General features: G+C 40.4%; 1 protein-coding gene across 2 annotated transcripts in view; it reads left to right on the forward strand.

Moving 5' to 3' along the window:
* The window catches only part of LOC145977740 (GTPase-activating Rap/Ran-GAP domain-like protein 3), a 742,197-nt gene that overhangs the window by 358,389 nt on the left and 369,056 nt on the right, over positions 1–14,752 (forward strand). Inside the window, exon 3 of one of the 2 annotated variants that reach the window (XM_083109991.1) lies at positions 5,448–5,480. The exons of the other annotated variant lie outside the window; for it this stretch is intronic. Within the exon in view, the coding sequence (XP_082966117.1) occupies positions 5,448–5,480 (33 nt within the window). The remainder of the gene's footprint in view (positions 1–5,447; positions 5,481–14,752) is intronic. 2 annotated transcript variants of the gene reach the window in all.

Genomic DNA, 14,752 nt, shown 5'->3' on the forward strand with positions numbered 1-14,752 from the left:
AAAGTTCCGCCCAGGTACCCATTGACTTGAGGCTGGGTGAGCCCCAGAGCCGCTTTATGCGGGGACAAGGCCGGAAAAATTTCGACCTTAGATCATCAACCTCGGGAATCTAACCCGGGTCTCTCGCATGGTAGTCGGACGCCCTACCGACTTTTTTTTTTTTAAGGAATATCCGTATGTGCTATTTTCCCCCGTCATTCACTATTTTCTCAACTTTCACGCACATCAGTTTTTACTATATTCCTGCTTTTTCAAATTACGGAGAAACACAAACATCCATGTCTTAGGCGGGATTCGAACCCGGGACCCCTCGCTGTGCTAACCGCTCTGCCATGGAGATAGATATTACTAGACCACCGCGGGTCCTACAACCAATAGTTTTCGGAGACCTGAAAAAAACTTATTTTTTTCCCTTAGTCTGAAGTATAAATGTCCTATTCGCGTATATTGTCATTGAAGAGAGAGAGGGTAAAACATGCTGATATTTTGGTCATTATAGAGTTACAAAGTGAAAAGAGCCATCCTTCAATTCTCGCTTTTTACACTGTACTCATTGAACCCTTTTGAAATTGGTAAACACAACACGAAAATAATTTATCTACAGTATTGCCTCTAATAAAGTTTCTGCTTAAATTCAGTAATGACCAAAATTCCACTTACCAGGTTTTACCCCCAGAGTCCTTGAGTTAATAAACAAGTAATTTATTTAATAATTATTATTACCTAAGAGCCATAAGGTTAAAGTCAACAAATTTTGGAAACTAGTGAAAGTTCCTATATTAGTTTTCTCTTCATTTCCAACGTGCCACTGGTGAGATGTTTATTATATTTAACTAGTTGATTGCCCGGTGCCGTGGTGTTAGCGAACCTGCTCGTATCGAACACGTGCTCTTAGCGGACACAGTTACGGAAGGATTTGCAGGTGCGTGCTGTTAGCGTACACGCAAAACGTGTCCTGTCTTATTTGTCATTGAATCTGGTCAGCATGCAAGTGTTGCCAGGAATAAGCCAACTTGCATGGAGAAACACCTCGGTGGCTGGTGCCTCTTGACCTGGCCTGACTCACCCCTGATCATTCTTCCTTTTCGCACAACAGTTTTGCTACCTTGTATTCTGACGTCAGACGAGGAATGCCTACGAGGTTAGTTTAGTCCTGTTAGGTTAGGTTCCATTAGCATAAATACAATGAAAAATTACCATTTAGTTGAAGAAAACTAAACATAGCTAGCCTAACCTAACAACATAGGCATTTAGCCATGTTCGAAATTAGGCAGGGAGAACTTGGAGTGTAGCGGTAAAAGGAAGAATACTTACATGAACATCGACACCCGGATGAAAACAGCTTTGGAGCAACTGAAAATTTATAATAACATTTACAAATGTCTTAGGAAGTTGTTCTTTGTACAAAAAGTAACCTAGGTTGATTAACATTTACATTTCCTATGTAAAATTTGATTTTTAAGGAAGATGAAATATATCAATATTTTAACAAAAACTTTCATATAGTTAACCTAAATTATTGAGGATCCTTCATTTAACTAATTTCAAACACAAAATGATTATAAGATATCACTGGCAACACTTGCATGTTGACCACTTTCAAGGACAAACAAGACAGGGCAAGTTTGTGTGTTCGCTAACAGCACGCACCTGCAAATCCTTTCCTTCCGGTGTTCGCTAAGAGCACGTGTTCGCTACGAGCACGGAATCGATTTCCCGGCATTGCCCGGGTATTTATTTATCCCAATCTTGTATTAGACGGGAAAATAATGAATTCTTACTATAGTGTAAAATGTAACTAATTTTATTTTCAGGTATTTAAAAGTATAAGCACAGTATACAAATTATAAAGTAAAATCTTTTACAAATTCACTATAATATTAATTTAACTCAAATGTTGATTATAAACAACATTTTAAGTTTCACTCCAGGAGCAAGAATAATAAAATTCAACGGAATTGAGTGTGTCAGTATTCATCTTAGCGACCCCGAAAGCTATGGATTCCACAGTAATATCGGTCGTTTTCGATTATTTTTACATGTCACCCCTTCACTCTCCCACCTCTAGGGGTGCCAGGAGTATCTTACCCCCACAGAATTTCTTTCCAGATTGCAAGTGATACGTGTACCAAGTTTGGTTGACATTGCTCCAGGCGTTCGAGAGTTATGCCGGAACAAATACACATATATACACACATACACCCATTTTTATATACAGGGTGAATCACTTAAAATTACCTCCGGAAATATTTCGTGAACAACAATAAATATTGAAAAACTGCTTTTGCAGATAAATAGGTATGAGAGGGGCTCATGAAATTAGTGGACACAATACGTTCAACTACGTAAGGAAGTACGATTTTCAACACAAACTTAGTTTTTTTTATGGAAACCCCATTTTATTTTTAGCTCATTTGAAAGTACGGAAGCAATCATTAAGAATGGGGTTTGTTACATTGTAATACGTCAAGTAGTTCTCAAGTAATTGTAACCTGAAGTTGAGCGTGAAGGCGCCTGTCGGCAGAGCCGAGCGTAAATGTCGTTACGCATACAGCCTGCACGCATGTGCCGCACTCGCCATAGATAATCATCATCCCGACCTTTTCAGAGTCTGAAAATACTATTTTCTCAGCAACAGTTCTGACGTACGTACACTATCACCAATGTCTTGTTAATTAGTGCACTTTGTTACGCCCTTGCTTTATTTGATAAATTTGATAAATCAATTTCAAGGAAAAAATGTATAAGCTGCAAAGTTTAAAAGTTGAAAACTTAAGGATTTGTCATGACCAAACGAGAAGAGTTGATTGTTCCAATGTACTAAAAATTATGACGCAAATAAATGAACGCCAATTAAAAATTAGAAAGATGTTAATGTACTAACATTTATGTATGTAACTGATGGCAGAATGTTTAAAATGTATACTTTTTTAACAATTATTTGTTAACTCAGAAAGATGTAGCAGAACCTTTTAGATAATTTGTCAAAGCTTAGTTATGTACAAACTAGACATTTTATTGTAACCCGAAGTTGTTGAAACTTAACAACTTTCCTAAGCACAACGCATAGTTTGCAGAAGAGTAACATGTTTGTTACGATACCCGAATGGCGACAAAAGGGGGATATGCATGTTACGACACACGAATCAACTTGTGAGAATGTTTGTTTCAAGCGTCAACTTCAGGTTACAATTACTTGAGAAGTACTTGGCGTATTACAATGTAACAAACGCCATTCTTAATAATATTTGCTTACTTTCAAACGAGCTGAAAATAAAATGGGGTTTCCATTAAAAAAAACTAAGTTTGTGTTGAAAATCGTACTTCCTTACGTAGTTAAACATATTGTGTCCACTAATTTCATGAGCCCCTCTCATACCTATTTATCTCCGAAAGCAGTTTTTCAATTTTTATTGTTGTTCACGAAATATTTCCGGAGGTAATTTTAGGTGACTCACCCTGTACCATATATAGATATAGATTAAGAAACTGGGTGTATCACTATCAAACTATTATTTTACGTATCAAAGCGGGAATGCTTAATCATATCCAATAACATTCTCTATCGTAGTTCTCTTTTTCTTACTTTTCATTAAATTTTGACGATGTAGCAAGGTTCCATTGCTTCATAAAAATATTATTTTCACTTCATGATTTCATTCTACATAAACGAATAATGCATATTAGCTATATTTGACTAAAATATTTCAACACGTTTTTCATGCAGTACTTTGTTTAAAATGTGACTTAATTAATTTTGAATATGTTTGTGTCAAGACAAACAAAAAGGTCAATAAAAATCAGATTAATTGTTTAGCTGGAAGCACCAACGTCCCATAAACTGTACACAATTATTTTAATCTAGTGCGGGGTCCCTCTGAAGCACGGGGCCTAGGGCGAGTGCACGTGTTGCCCTTCCTGAGGCCAGCTCGGTAGCCGCAGCAGATGATTACTACAATGTAGCTAATCTAATGACATAGGAAAGGATGATATACTCGACTAAAGTAAAGGTGGTGGTCTTTGGTAGGACCAGTAAGAACACTCTTTAGAGAAGGAGCACGTCATTTTCAGGCATGGTACACTCTCAAGGGGTCAAAGAAGAGAAAAAATAACATTTCTGTTCAAGGAAATTGGTCTTAGGCGGTGTTGGCGATTAGGAGGGGCGTGGGGGACAGTCCCCCCACTTTTTGCCACTTTGGCCCCCGCGCTATGCTAAGCTTTGTCTACTGTGGATAAATAAACTCTATCCCCCCCCCCGTTTGGAAACCCAATCGCCGCCACTGGTCTTAGGGCAGTAACGTCCCCGAACTGGTGTAGTTGAAGCAGTTTTCTCAGGCAAGAAAGAGACGTTAAAAAAATTAGAATAAAGTGCTACTGAGTATCCTTCATTTTTTGCGTGACGCGCATCACACACTACATTTCTTGACCCACTCTAGATGTTTGTCGAACGACACACCTGCTTGGACATTCCAGAAGAACTTTTGGCAAGCCCAGGCACCCAGCTAGCTACAGATTGGTTGACAATGAGACAAGGTCGTTTACTTAAACGTAACTGCTTCCACAGAATAGGCAAATCTCTAGGATGGCACTAGTACAAGGTATTCATAACCAGAGTTTGTGTTAAGTCGACTTCATGCTCAAATAGACCAATAGCGATCGGACGTACAGTTTAAAATTGTATCAAAATTACTACACTATATGCCTCCATCGGGGATCGAACGCGGGACTATTCGATTACAAGGCGATAGCGTTACCATCACGCCATCTGGTAGGCCCTCATAATCTGTTACGAGAAATATCTGCAACAAAGAAAACATATGTCACTCATATGTCTGAAATTGTTTCTATTTTTAACGAATATACTGGATACCCAAAGTAGAACATTTTTTGTATGCCATTATGTAAATAGAAATATAAACAAATTATCTATAAAGATTCTCTAGGAATGTCGTCAAGCTTAATCCCTGATGGTCTTACATGCTTACAAGAGCTAATACCAGTCTCATTTTGAGTTTCTGAAGATAAGAATGACATTAACTCTTATAGCTTGAAAGATTGTTTCGAACAAATCTGGTCGGATGTCCACAGATAATTATTTTCATATTTTAGTGCCATCTTGCGAGTGCTGGTTGAAACATCGACATATTTACTATTTTTTGTCTAATATCGTTAGTGAATCGCAATTTTTTAGTTGAAAAGTAATAGATTTTGTAGTAAACTTCCTGTTCAACCGTTATTAGAATAGCAAGCAGAATGTCTCTTTTTCTTCTGTTTTTTAAACTCTTTTTCCTCTTGAGATTCTATCAATACTTTGCATCTTTGTCACTTATAGTCGTTTCTGGTCGCTAGTAGCTATAGTTGAATTCTCTTTATACTTTTCTTTCTTTTGCTAGTGATTTCTCTGCACACTAATACCATTTCTTTCTTTTTCTTCTGTCTTTTCTTAGGGGAAAAACTATCAGAGTGGAAAACTTGAGGTCGTAAGTACACGCTCCTTCTGTGTCGCTTTCCCCGCCTTAGAGTAGTCCAACGCTTTTGCAGTTTAGTTCAGATACCGAGTAATTCCCTATCCTCCATGGGTATACCCTTAAGTGTGGAATCTTGCCTTGCAGGAGTGCATTTGTAATAGAAACTGCTGAAAGTGCCACGTCCGCCATGTTTCAAGATGGCAGCCGAAGTTGAAATGGAACCAAGGCCATCGAGTATCGAATATATCGACGTCGATATATCGATATTGACAATACGGATCATATGGACATCGACGATTGCGATAATATCGTATTTTTCTCACCTTGATCACACCTTCCGTTCCGCTATATCTCAGCTCGAGTCTACAAACGACACATACAGTGTGTATAGTTCAGTAAATTACATACCACCTTAATATTTTTCAGTTTGACTTCTCGGTTCGACGCTAGTAACCCTCGATAAACTGCATTTGTCCTAAATACATGGGATGGACAAAAATATGGAAACACCTGCGAAGAAAAGCCGGAATGCTGTAGCTAATATGGTGCAAAACCGCCTTTAGTTTCCAAAACGGCGTGCAGTCTCCGAGGAATGGACAAATACAAGTCCTGGATGGTGGATAATGGGATCTTGCACCATTCTTCAGGCAAAACGTGGTCACAATCCTCCTTAGTGTTCTTCTGTCTCTGTCACTTTCATCCACGCAGGTGTTTATCTGATGATGTCTTTCAGAACGCACTATTATGTCTTCATGATCTTGGATAGAGTCCCTCTCGATACGCCAAACAACATGGCTACTGTGGTAACCGAGGCGCATGCAATGCGGGCACCAACAATTTGCCCTCTTTAAAACAGTCAGCTCGGATATGATTCAGTATCAACTGCACTGCACGCTATCTACACCGCAACTGTCAACAGGGTCCTATCTCAAGGTGCAAAACAAAAGAATGTCGCACTTCGTCAGATTTCAAGTGGAAAAATTGTGTCGATATCAACCGTTTTGATGTCGTGGTGTTTCCATATTTTTGTCCATCTCCTGTGTAGGGTCACAGTTGCCAAAAATGGACAACATTGTTATTACGATAAACTAAATATGTAACTAAAGTCCCCGCTCCTAGGTTAAATGCTAGGATGAGGAGTAAAGCACAAACATCCATTCATTTTCGTGCAAGTTCTTCCATAAATAATAATTAAATAAGTTTCTACCCACAAGATGGCGCGCTATTTAACATTCACTATCATCAACGTCTATGTGATAAAATCTACATGAATAGCAATCTAAAAATACAAATTAATTCAGCGGAAAAGTATTTTATCGTATGAATCCTTATATAACGTTTTCCAGCGATTTTCTTTTAGTGAATCCAGTAGTGTGGGGAAGGTAATTAGCATAATTAATACAACCTTGAAATACCAGTTAACATTCAGAACTGAAATTGGGCAGTTCAATTAATTACTGCACAAAATGAATGTGTTCTCTGCTCTTTTGATTCCCGAATGAGTATGTGCACATCATGGATGCCCCAGGGAGGCTCAGTGGTGGTACTGGAAAAATGAAATCAAGGCTGCTTTCTCTTTCATTCTCCCTGTTATATGTACTAACTTTTTTCCTTGTGTGTTCTTTCGGACTTTGTTTTTTTATTCAGTTTTAGTACAGAATAACTATAGTGTGCTATCCCTTTCTTCTTGTTTACCGCTTCTCTTCTTGATCAGTATTCGTTTTGTCTCTCATGTCGTTTTTAGTTTCTCTCTCTCTCTCTCTCTCTCTCTTCTTTATTTACTATATTTGTCTGAGTCACCCTTCTTCATTTATCTGCCTCTGTGTGTGTGTCAGCCTTGTTTCTTTATTTCCATTCCTGTCACTGTATCTGTCTCTCTCTGTCTGTAAGTTTAGCAGTACCGACAAATTTTATTTTCATTCAACTTGGAGCAGGCATATCGTAATAATACATGCATACATACGTACCGACACACGTGTGTGTGTGTGTGTGTGTGTGTGTGTGTGTGTGTGTGTGTGTGTAAAGCTACTCCTACACATTGAAAGATGACATGAAGGCATATGTGGAAATTGTGGAGGTAGGTACCCACACATTATATTACATTCTGTGTCACTTTTGTATCTGCTTGAATTAATCGCAAATGCTTGAAAATAACATAAAAATGAACATCCTTCTGATCTCGCAACCGAAGTTCGCTCGTTCGAATCCCGCCATGGTATGGTTATGTGAGCATCAGTTACATCTATCATCACTCATTATCATCGTCGCGATTATCCAAAAAGTGGCAGAAATACGACGCTAAATAAGAAAGATACAGAGGTAACGTAACTGCCCAGTTCTGCACTCGATCTCAGACCCTTCAGTGGAGAGATGCTGAGTCGATCGCTTACCACCCCCGGCGGCTGGAGTAGGCGTGTCTTGTCAAGACTGCCAAGAAAACAACCCTGTGCTGTCGTTACTCTAAGGTAAACGCAGCGCTTGTCCTTCCCAATCCCGCGATTCATCTACATGGATGCGCGCAGGCAATCACGCGTTTCATCCTCGTCGCTCCGCCAACATCCCTCGGGAGACAAGAAGCAATTTCTCCAATCCCTGGACTCCGGGACTCTGATCCTCCTGGTTCGTCCCATGTGGGATCCCGTGGGATCGGATCTTTATGAAAGGAATTTCGGATTCAATATCACATGATGAGAACTGTAGTAGGCGATGCATTCTGGGTAAGATTTGCGTAAGCAGGGGGACTCCAGTTTGAATAATCTTCGACGCCTACTCGTGGAACAATCGCACCTAAGACCTCCTGTTTCCCTTGAAATTCGGGATCACACTGCCTTGTTGCACTAAATGAACCGTGATTCTGCAGCCTTTGTTGCACATGGAGCTACATTAATGAATTAAATTAGGCATTCATTTATCTTATCGGATTACTTACTTACTTCTTCCTTTTCTGCTACAGCCCCTAAAGGGCCTTGGCCTCTCTCACAATGATAGCCCATTGTGGCCGTACAGGCTAGCTCTTTCCCCCCTGGGCCGCTTGGTTGAAGCCGAACAATAGGCGGTTGGGGACCAAGCCGTCCAGGGTTCGATGCCCGGCTGTACCTGCACGGTGCACATAAACAATAGAAAAATACTATTGAGATGGGGGAAAAGGATGGGTTGCATATGAAATTATAGCGATTTGATTGGTGGACTGTGATAAGTGAATATGTATTATGTTGAGAATCTCTACATGATATGAGAACTGGAAGTCCACACCTTAGTTTCAATTCCGGTCGCACTTACACTGATGTCCTGGCGTTGTGTATTGATGTCTCCATTGTCTGTCCTTAGGGAACCTGGTTGTCCCAACTGTCCGTGGTGTCAATCACAGTGCCCTCCGGTGACGATTCCTACATATATATCAGGCCGCCGAATCACACGTCACAGTTCACATCTGTCTTCTGTACACTGACCAGTTACATATATAATAGTTTATCTTGTGACGAAAACTATCCCGTTCATCGTAAATCAAGGGTTAAATGCTATGCTCTCAGCATTGACGGAAACTGGCTTCTAGACACAGGATGTTCAGTATAACCATTTTTACACGGACTCTCAGCGCAATCTCTCGACAAAGACTTGTTAAGGCAAATCCTCAACACTTCTATCGCAGCTTCTCGACAACAGATCCTCCGGCACAAGTCCTAGACACACACTTGTCACCTGAATTCTCAACACGGACTCCTCACTTGCATTCTCAACACCGATGTCCTCTGTCTAGCTTATAGACGCACACTGAACCGCCAAAATTCACCGTTGGGTTAGGGGTTTTGTCCATGTCTACTTTCTATTGGCTGGCGTGGAGGAGGGGGTTGGTTGCAGGGAAGAATGGAAATATTTCACGTTGGGGAGACAACGGGGCTTCTGGAAGAGAAAGCGTAAATATAGCCGTCGCCTTTTGTGGGCAAGGCAAATGACCTTTGCTTGGCTTCTCAGATACTGACGGGGATTTCGAGACGTGCTGAAAGTTCGATAATAATAATAAATGTAGAAGATGATATATTTATATATTGATACTAGTGTGCACGTATGGAAATACGGGTACACCATTCTCTTCTGTCTTCTGCTCGACGTGTCCACCGTATTACTCCCATCCTCCTAAGGTCCTCCTCAACATCCTTCAACCATCTTTGCCTTGGCCTTCCTCTTAATCTTCTCCCTCCTGGTGTCCCTTTATAGACCTTAACCACTCTGTCTTCAGGCATTCTTTCCACATGTCCTAGCCACCTCAGTCTCATGCTTCTTATATCGGAAACTATATCTGTTTTTTTATAGAGTGCTCTAATTTCATCGTTTCTCCTTATTCGCCAATGTCCATTCTCATTTACTGGCCCGTATATTTTCCTCAGTATCCTTCTTTACCATCTTCACATAAGTTCTTCATCTGCTTACACCAAAGTCCATGTCTCTGTTCCATATGTCACCACTGGCTTAGCACTACCTGATATACTTTGATTTTCAAATTTCTATTTAGGCAACGAGATTTGAAAACTCTTAACTTCGATTACCAGCTGTAATTCTTGCTTTTATTTCCTCCTTAATATTATTATCCATGGTAACTAATGTTTCAAGATATTTAAAACTTTTGCATTTTTATAAGTGCCTCCATTAAGTTGTATATGTTAGCCTTCCCTGAATTCCATATTTCGCGCTGAGAACATGTATTTGGTCTTGGTTTGTTTTATGTGGAGCCCCATCTCACTAGCTGTGTTCTCCAATCTTTGCAGTCCTTCCTTCAGTTCTTGCAATCTTCGTGCCATCATATCAATGTCATCAGCATATGCTAGATTTTGGCTCACTCTGTTGAAGAGTCCCTCCTGGGTTACTCCCTTGACCCATTTTTCTCATGATCTTTTCTAAAGCTATATTGAACAATATCGTAGATAGTACATCTCCTTGTCTCAAACCTTGGTTCACTGCAAATTCCCTTGTGAGCTCTCCTTCAATCTTCACCTTGCATTTAGTAACCCTTAGTGTCATTCTGGTTAATCTTATTAGCTTGCTTGGGATCCCTAGCTCCTTCATTGCCTCATACAATTTTCCTCGTATGATACTATCATATGCCTGTTTAAAGTCTATAAATAAATGATGAATATTAATGTTATATTCATAACATTCCTCCATTATCTGCCTAACCATGAAGATTTGATCCGTAGTGGATATGTTTGGTCTAAAACCACACTGAAAATCCCCTATTATTCCCTCAGTGAGTGGTGACAATCTTCCGGCTAGGATCTTTGCAAGCACTTTGTATATTACGCTCAGTAGGGCTATACCTCTATAGTTCTCACAGCAAGTTTTATCATTCTTTTTATGTATAGGGCAGATTATTGTCATACTCCATTGATCGGGCATCTGTGCATATACTTTATTAGTTGGTTTCCTCCGTTCTTAACCATTTCAGCAGTGATATTATCAATCCTGGGACTTTGTTATTCTTAAGAGACTTAGTAGCTGTTCTCACTTCTTCTAGTGTTGGAGATGCTCCGGTTTCGTCATCATAGTCCTCCTCTGGGTACTCTTCTCCATCATTCAATTCTAGATCTTGGGACCCATCTTCCACATTAAGTAGTTTACTGAAGTATTCTGCCCATCTCTCTAATATCTCATTTTCCCCCTATTAGGTTTCCTACTTGGTCTTTACAGAAAGCTGTCTTCGGTTGGAAGCCTTTCCTTATATCCTTCACCCTAATATACATTTTCGTTACCTGCTGATTACTATTATATTCTTCCAAGTTTTGCAATCCACTCTTTCTCAAAGTACCGTTTCTATCTCCTGCACACTCTGTCTGCTTCCTTTCTTTTTAGTCTGCATTGTTCTGTGTTATACCTGGTTTCCCTATTAAGAATTCTCTTCCGTGCCTCATTTCTTTCATTTATTGTTGTTCTACATACCTCATCAAACCATTCACCTCTTCGGATCTTCGTCTTCTCTCCCAGCACTTCCTGTGCTGTTTCATGTAGTATCTCCTTTCTTATACTCCATTTTCCTTCAATACTTTCGCTTTCCCACCTTTGACTTCTTTGTTCAAGTTGGTTGCCTACCATTAAGCAAAATTGGTTGGCAATCGCTTCATCTCTTTTTAACTTCTCATCATCATACCTTGAGGTCACCTTCGCTCTTCTTCCATCCCTATATGTAGCTATTCGCTGTCTGTATTTAGTGCGGACTAAAAAATGGTCCGAATCACTGTCTGCTCCTCGACAGCTATCTACTTGTAGCATATCAGAGGAATGTCTTCTGTCTATCAGCACATGGTCAATTCAATTTTGTGGTACACCATCGGGTGAGCACCATGTCATTTTCCTCACATTCTTCCTTTGATGCCAGGTGCTTCTAATTACCATTAAGTTACACATAACCAGATCTATCAATCTCAAACCATTATCATTTGAAAATTCTTGCAAACTTTCCTTTCCTATAGTGTCTTGGAATGCTTCTTCACGTCCAACCTTGTCATTAAAATCTCCCATTATTATTTTAATGTCATGTTTTGGTATACGATTGATTACCTGATCCAATTGCTTGTAGAATCCATCCTTTTCATCTTCTTCTGCCTCTTCCGTTGGGACATATACCTAGGTACACATACTAAGGTAATGTTGAAGAACTTTGCTTCCATTCTCAACGTACATAGCCTCTCATTTATTGGTATGAAGTTCTTTACTGCAGTTTTATATTTATTGTTTAGTAGGGATCCTGTGCCACCTCTTCTACTTCCACTGTTTCCACTATACATTAATGTATATTCCCCAGTAGATAACATTCAATTTCCTTGCTACTTGAACTCCTGCAATGCCGCTACTATTATTCTGTATTTCTTCATTTCCTCCTTTAGATTTTGCAGTGCACCTGGTTTACTTAATGTTCTAACATTCCATGTGGCCATGTGGCCATTCTTCCGTTTACGTAGTCTGTGTCTTTCCATAGAATCCGTCCGGCTATCATTGTTTCTGAGTTACGTAACAATGTTTGTTTTATGGGATAGGGTCGTTAGCTCCATGTTCAACTCCCAACCTAGAGGACCAGGGTTTGCTTCTTTAGAACGGTTGCCATCACTACGGCTGAGGAATCCGCTCCATCACCCTCGTAACCCTGATGGACGGGGCCCTTACCAGGTGCTACCTCCCGGGTCAGAAGGACCTGTAGCTCACGTCGGCAGGGGTGCTACTCCCTGAGATAGGACTGTCTCCAAGAGAGTTCCTACTCGTTATCGTTGATTTGGACTAGGTAGGAATGTTTGGATAGGATACAATAGGTAAGATGGGACGTTGCAGAACGCCTTAGTATGGCTTCTTTTCTGAGACCTGTCCAGCATGGATGACCCTGCTGGTAGAAAAATCTTCCGCTGGCATAGCTCTCAGCCTCAACAAAGCACGCAAACTCCTCTGTCCGCACGGCGTTCCCTGGAAGGGCATATCGCATTAGTCGGGACATTAAATGTACTTACAGTCTCTCGTGCACGTTTCATCTTCTAGTAAGTCGGCCCCCGTGGCGGAGTGGTTAGCACATCGCTCTAAGACGCTAGGGGTCCCGGGTTCGTATCCCGGCCTGAAGGTGGATGCTTGTGAGCGTCCAGTCATCAATTTCATCATTTCATTACTCATCTCCATCTTCGCAAATTGGCCAAAAGTGGAACAAAAAGCGAAGTAAAATAAAGGAAATCAAATAAAAAAATATTCTATAGGTCCACCAAGCTTTCTGAAACCTCGGAAAATATGCGAACTACAGGTTTCCCCGTATTTCCCCGTAACATAGCCTAACGACACTAGCGCCAACGCGAGGGTTTCAAATGTCTTTGTGGATCTATAGTAACGATGTAACTCCATGAAAAAACTTAGATTGCGCTGCAAATCAGCTGTATAGTTTACAAGACCCCTCTAGTCGACTGAGATAAATTTGCAACTGCTCGCGCCAGGATCGTGACGCGGCTTCTTGATTTGATTTGTTGTTTTAAGTCCACTTTATGCACAGTAAGGCTAATCGTGACTTGATCTACAGTTTAAAGTGGGATCGAAACCACTTGTGCCTCCAACGGGTATCGATCCCGGCACCCCTTGATTACAAGGCGAAGACGCTACCACTGCGCCATCGGGAAGGTCGTGACGCAGCTTCTTAATCCAATGACTGTGCGTTCCGTACTGCGCATGCGTGGTTGTCTACCAGTCGCCGCTCGTAGTTTCACTGCGCGCGGAAATTGAACGCATAATTGCCATAACGTTGCAAGTTATATCATATTGTGAGCGTGCAACCGAAAACAGTTATCTTAAACTTTTCTTTGTCTTCACAGATGCTGTCTTTAACAGGTCAACAACGAGTCGGTCTGTCTTTGGCATGCAAAATGGGTGATACTGATAGTTTTTTCCTAGGAAATTTAAGAAGTTGAATGAGATACATTCACTATCCGGAATATCAACTCAGGACCACTAAACTATGACGGCTGCTTCCTACTTCTGAGATATCCACCTATGTATTCGAGAATTTACGGCAGACCAATAAACTGTTTCAGTAATACAGCGTTATTCAAAAGGAATGGTACAAAAGTAAGGTTATTTTTTTTTAAGTGAAAAGAGATACAAAAGCTATTCTGGTAGGAAAGAAGAAAGGAAGGTTGTAAATTTATAGCCTGTGGTTGTAGTTGACGTAAAATCCGCTAGAGGCGCTACTTGTTGTTGATAGCTAAAATGGCAACAACGAAGCTTGAGCAAGCACATTGCGTAATGGAATTTGCACGAACAGGGGCAGTTGTTACAGTTCAGAGACACTTTCGTGCGAAATACAAGAAACAACCACCACATAGACACTGCATTACACGCTGGGTGCAGAAGTTTGAATCAAATGGATGTCTGTGCAGTAGAGCTGACAACCGAGGGTATACTGGAACGCGTCTGGCAAGAAATGGATTATCGTTTTGACATCTGCCGTGTTACTCAGGGTGCCCATATCCAACATTTGTAATTGCCCAGGTAAATTTACAACATTCCTTTCTTCTTTCCCACCAGAATTGCTTTTGTATCTCTTTTCACTTAAAAATAAATTAACTTTACTTTTGTACCATTCTTTTTTAATAACCCTGTATATATATTCGAAAAAATACAATAATTTACCCTCAGATATAGGAGGGTAAATTATTGAAGATAATTTTACCTTAACCAAGTGGTTAGCACAGCAGGCTACGACGCTAGGGATCAAGGGTTCCAGTCCCGGCATGGGTGTTCTTTGTGAGTGTCTCTTCATTATTTTCATC

This window comes from Lepisma saccharinum, chromosome 23, assembly GCF_977018435.1.
Source record: "Lepisma saccharinum chromosome 23, izLepSacc3.1, whole genome shotgun sequence".
Classification (NCBI taxonomy): Eukaryota; Metazoa; Arthropoda; class Insecta; order Zygentoma; family Lepismatidae; genus Lepisma; species Lepisma saccharinum.